We start from the raw sequence: 6000 nt of genomic DNA, 5'->3' as shown, positions 1-6000 counted from the left end.
TTATAGAAAGCGGGAGAAGCAGAGATGGAGAGGAAAAAGGGCTGAGGAGGCAGATCCCAACTCTTTAGAAGAAGCAAAGAGGTCTGCCTATGTGTCTCTGCTTTGTCTGCTTTTCTCCGGCCAAGGTCTCATGTGCAGCTTCCAAGTTGATGACCAAAATAACAGCGCGGTCAGAGCCTGCTGAGCCAACAGGAGCTGCTAAACCTCCCTGACAATGTGTTTTCCTCAGCAGTGATAAGGAACGGATGCAGCCAGCATGCAAATCTCCTGAAATGAGGCCCCAGCCCATGCGAGGGAGCAGCTGCTCGCTTTTGTTGCCGTCTGTCATTAACGGGCAAAAAGGAGCGCAGGGGAGACGACAGACCGGACACAAAGCTTCTCCTCCCCTGCCCTCCCTGCAGGTCAACCCTGGGAGGAAGGAGGGGAAGGAGCCTAGTGGTCACTCACCTTGGAGAAAGAGCAAGCTCAGAGGTTCTGGGTTGGACAGGACGGTCAAGGCCCTGGGAGGCTCAGGTGCCTTCTTCGGAGCTGGCAGCAGCTGTCATCTTGGGTGGGATGGGAGATGCTTCACACACACTCCAAGGCAGGTCCTGGCCCCTGAAACAGGCTGGCTTGAAGCTGAAACCAAAGAATTGGCAGCCCCCTGTTTCTCCTTCAGTGCCTCTTCCTGGCCTTAGTAAAGCTCTGAAAACAACAACTTGCTCTTGGTTTTACTGGCCATCCCTCCCTCCTTCTATTTATGTCCCACCATTTTCATGAGCCAGAAGCCAGGGCAGCTTGCAAAACAGAGAGAATTGCAATAATAATTTCTTGCCCAGGTACAATTGACATCAGTGGTGTGGAGCACATGGCCTTTGATTTGAGCTCAGGTGGCCCATGTCTTCATCTGTGAAGCGCATGCCCTAAGACATAGGGAGCTGGGTTTGTTTAGCCTGGAAAAGAGATGGTTAAGAGATGATGTGAGAGCCCTGTCAAAATATTTGAAGTATCTGTGTCACACTGAGGATGGAAGAAGCTTGTTTTGTCCAATGCCTTATGACAGTGGCACACAACCTGCTGAGGAGGTCAGAGATATTCTTAATTCCACAATGGGGTACCAGACAGCTGACAATGCCACATGAGGGCCAAGTATCCATTGGTCAAGATCCATGTTATAAATGACCACTACCGCCTCCCCTCCCCACATTTGTCAAAATCTGCAGAGAAAGAAGGGCTGTAGGTTATAAAGTATGCATGGCCCCAGAGTGGAGAATCAGTCGAGAATGTAAAAAAGCAAAACAAACCATCTTTAATATCTCTGAAAGCCTGGAGAAATACAGATTAAAGAAAGTCCTTTCCCTGGTTTCTTTGTCCAGAGGAACACAGACACTGCTGGGGCACTTTTGGCCAAAGGCAGGATCCTCAGAAGTTTTCAAGCAGCTCCACGATCCGCTTCTGCTCGCTCTCCTGGAATTCGGGGTTCTTCCCGTCCCCAATGTTCTCAGCATACTCTGCAGGAAAAGAAGCGGCAGGCTGGAGTTAGCAGAGCAAACAAGGGGAAGCTCCCAGTGTGCTGAAAATTCTCATGTGATGGAAAGAGAAAAGGAGAAGTCATGCAACAGGAAGGCATTTTGCCTTTTGAGCACCAAAACTGTGGCTCTTGCATGTGGATGAAAGACAACCTTTGGAAAACTGACCCAGCCCACTCTTCCTCCCCAAAACCAGAATGTCAGCTGATACCTGGCACCATACCTGGGAGTATCTCACTGGGCAGACACAATGTGGCACCTGGGCCCAGCACCGCTAGCAACATTTTCATTTTGGAAAAGAAAGGTGCATTGAGACACGCACTGAGAAAGAGACCTCCCCAAAGAGAAGGTATTTTTACCATACATCAAAGGAATCACAGACAGAATAGGGAAACTGGTGAGGAATCACAACCTCCAAGTGGTTTGCAAACCGACTGAGACAATCCAGCAAATGCTGCGCTCAGCGAAGGACAGGACAGACCCTCTCATGGCTGCAGAAATTGACTGCATACGGTGCATCTGTGGACAAAGGACCACCAAACGCAGTGTTCAAACATGAATCAAGGAATACAATAGACACTGCAGACTAGGTCAGCCAGAAAAATCATCCGTAGCAGAACACGTTACAAACCATCCGTGACATAAAATGCTGTTTGAAAACCCTGAAATTCTGGATCATGCTGATAACTATCAGGTCAGAATGCACCGGAAAGCCACTGAAATCCACAAACATAAAGATAGTTTCAACAGGAAAGAGGAAACCCTTAAAGTATACAAGGTTTGGCTACCAGTCCTGAAAAACACTAAAACCAAGACCCAGCAAATGCAAATGAACACCAGCCAGGGACAAGGGCTTTCCCAGCAGACAATGGATCTCTAATTAAACAGACACAAATCCTCTTTGCATATCCTCTAACCTTGAGGCTTTGCCATTCAACAACAGAACAATACCCAGATTAACATGGCAATCACTCCTCCCAACCCAGGGACACAGAATATATATATACCCCTCTCTCTTCCATGTCAGTGTTCTCTGAAGATGCCAGCCACAGATGCTGGAGAAACGTCAGAAACAAACTCTTCTAGAACATGGCCACACAACCCAAAAAATCCACAAAAAACTATGGATGCCAGCCATGAAAGCCTTTGACTTTACATGAGAAAGAGATTGATTGCATATGTCCTGAAGCCAAATGGTCCACTCAACACAACATAAATGTTTTCCCCTTAAGTGCAGAGATTCCTGCAAAAGTTTGTTGGGGTTTTTAGAGGCCAGAGATGATGGCTGGAGCCACACACGCCGGCAGGGAGGCTGCATCCTGGTTGTGTAAATGGGCCTCTTGGCCACTTACTAATCTGCTACAACTTTACTCACTTAGCTGTGTATTTTGTAGAAGAAATCACCCTCAGGTGACATTGTTCATGATCAGGCAGTGGGGTTGTGTGGTGTACATCAGTACGTACAAACTTACACATTGGTGGTACTACATAATAATTGCATTGAATGGTACTGTTGTGCTAGCCGATGTTCATCTTCATGTGGGCAATGACATTGCATCTGCAACCCCATTCCACAACCTGGGACTGATACTATATTATCCAAAATGCTTGAAACTAGAAGTGTTTTGATTTTGGGGGATTTTGGAATACTTCCATTTGCTCATACATATGTAATGAACTATCTTGGAGATGGGACCCGGGTCTAAACATGCATTCATAGTTCATACACACCTTATTTATCCAGCCTGGAGATAATTTTAAACACAGTTTTAAAAATGATTTTGTTCATAAAACGAAGTTTATGTATATGAACCATCAGAAAGCAGAGGTGTCACTAATTCAGCGACCCATGAAAAAAAGTTTTTGGGTTTTGGAATATTTTGGACTTCCAGATAAAGGGAAAGGAATGTTCTACCATTAGACAAAACAGTCCAACCACTTCCATAGAGGAACTTAATCCAAGAGGACTCTCCCCCTTTGATGGAGATCTTTAAATAGAGGTTGAATGCCCGCCTCTTAGGGAGGTTATAGCTGTGTATTTCTTGCATGGCAGGGAGTTGGAGTATATAGTCTTTGGGTTGATTCCAACTCTACACAGTCAGCCCTCTGTATTTACAGATTCTTCATCCACATATTCAACTATCCACAAAATATTCCTCAAAAACAAAAGTTCCAAAAAGCAAACCTTGATTTTGTCATTTTATATAAGATACATCATTTTACAACCCTATGGTATACCATAGGACTTGAGCATCTGTGGATTTTGGTATCCACAGGGGGTCCTGGAACCAAATGCCAACAGATATCAAGAGCCCGTTGTAACTGATTCTATGATTTACTTATTTTCTTTTATTCTAAGACTCTCTAGCAAATCCAAAAGGGCAGAGAAAGGGACGCAGTGACTCCATGTGTGGAAACGGCGGAGAGAGAAGAAATGCTGTCATCTATCCCCATTCCCTCCTGCGCCATCATCATTATCATCTTTATTTATATCCATCCTTTCCCCCAGTCTGGGACTCAAGGTGGATACAGCTAAAAATATCCACATTGTACAAAACCTAAAACATAGTTAAACGAACAACAGAATTAAAAGCAGTTAAAAATATCAATGTCAGGTAGACTCATGAGAAAGTCTGCTTTAGTCTCAGCCCCCTCTTAATGTGAGCATTAAGCATCCTCCAGTATCTCCAGAACTGGGCAGAAAAGGGTCCCAGGGGTTTGGGTAGAGGGTTGCCTTTGTGGACCAGGGAACTCCATCCCTGTCTCAAAGCAGCCCCTCCAAAGCCCCCAGCCCCTTCAGCTGGCAGAGGTGAGCCTTAAGGAGCCCAGGCGACCCTCCTTCCCCACTTGAAACAAATGGAGAGCCCAACTCCCTCCCTTGCATCCGAAGCCATTCTCCACCCTCCCCAGGGACCCATCAACTGTCAGGCTGCCAGAGAAACAGGGAAAATATGTAGGCCATAAAAATCAAGCTCAGAAACAGGCTTCCAATTAGCATGCAAAAAAGCAGGTGGCAGATGGGGGGTCGGACGGAGAGGGAGGGGAACCAGGCTGGAACCCTGCATGCAAAGGGGTGGCAGGGGGAGAAAAGCAAACAATGAGGCCTGTAAGCCCCACCTGAACCCCTGAGAAGAGGGAATGGGGTTGAGGTGCTACCTGGTCTCTCCCTCCCTCTGCCCCATAGTTCATCTGTCCCCCTCTGTGAAGTCTACCTCCCCACTTCCTAGGGAGCTGGGTATGTTTAGCCTAGAGAAGACAAGGTTAAGAGATGATATGATAGCCCTGTTTAAATATTGGAAGGAGTGTCCTACTGAGGATGGAGCAAGCTTGTTTTCTGCTGCTCCAGAGAACAGGACCCAGAACAATGGATGCAAGCTACAGGAAAAGAGATCTCATGTTAACATTAGGAAGAACTTCCTGACAGTAAGGGCTGTTCAACAGTGGAGCACACTCCTTCCCCTGAGATTTTGGTGAAGTCTCCTTCTTTGGAGGTCTTTAAACGGAGGCTGGATGGCCATCTGTCAATGGGGATGCTTTGACTGAGAATTCCTGCATGGCAGAAAGGGGGTGGACTGGATGGCCCTTGGGGTCTCTTCCGACTCTATGACTCTATGATTCTATGCCCCACCAGTCAAAATAGCTAGAGTGAAAGGCCAGGTGACTTGTAGGACCCCAATAGGTTGAAAGGTCACAGAATCCCAAGAAAGGAAGCCAAGAATCAGGCCCTCCATGGGTTTGGGATGTCTGGATGAGTGACGTTCTGCCTACAAAGGGGATTGTAGCCTTGCACAGGACAGGTATGGGTTGGATTCCAAAGGAACTGCCTTTGTTTCTAAGAAGGGAGGAAGAAGGTCATTGCCTTGCCTCAGTTCTGTGTCCCAAACACTTCGTGGATAGTAAAGGTCTTGTGGCCTTGTCCTGCATAAAACACTCCTTTGCCACCACCTTGAACTCAGTGTTAGCATCCCAAGAAAGATGCAGCCCTGTCACTCCATCATCCCATTTCTTCCCCCAAAATGCCTTTTAACTTTTGCCACCACCTTAGAATCATAGAGTTGGAAGAAACCTCAAGCACTATCCAGTCCAACCCTTTTCTGCCATGCAGAAACTCACAATCAAAGCATCCCCGACAGATGGCCATCCAGCCTCTGCTTAAAGACCTCCAGGGAAAGAGACTCTACCACTCTCCACATTTTGGGATATAAACACTTAAATTCAGTGTCTGTATCCCAAGAAAGATGCAGCCCTGCCACTCTCCAACTTCACATTTCTTCCCTAAAAATGACTCTTAACATCCATGTCCGATGTATTCCTCCACAGCAGGGGGTTGACTAGATAATAGCCCTTGCAGCCCCTTCCAAGTCTAAGATTCGAGGGCTGCATCTGCACGACAGAAATAACAAACTACAAATTCCAAAATTCCATAGCATGGAGCTATGGCAGTTTAAACTGGTGTCAACCTGGATTATTTCTGCAGTGCAGATGCAGTCTA

At 46.5% G+C, this 6000-nt stretch overlaps 1 protein-coding gene across 1 annotated transcript in view; it reads right to left on the bottom strand.

Moving 5' to 3' along the window:
• Positions 1-1265: 1265 nt before the first annotated feature.
• The window catches only part of CTNNBL1 (catenin beta like 1), a 142614-nt gene continuing 137879 nt past the window's right edge, over positions 1266-6000 (bottom strand). Inside the window, exon 16 of the mRNA XM_089513425.1 lies at positions 1266-1490. Within this exon, the coding sequence (XP_089369551.1) occupies positions 1402-1490 (89 nt within the window). The 3' untranslated portion in view covers positions 1266-1401. The remainder of the gene's footprint in view (positions 1491-6000) is intronic.

Source organism: Sceloporus occidentalis, unplaced genomic scaffold (assembly GCF_023333645.1).
Source record: "Sceloporus occidentalis isolate IW3139 unplaced genomic scaffold, rSceOcc1.0.p SCAF_3, whole genome shotgun sequence".
NCBI classification, from domain to species: Eukaryota; Metazoa; Chordata; class Lepidosauria; order Squamata; family Phrynosomatidae; genus Sceloporus; species Sceloporus occidentalis.
Note: the sequence above shows the minus strand (reverse complement) of the source record. Positions and strands in the feature narration are given on the sequence as shown.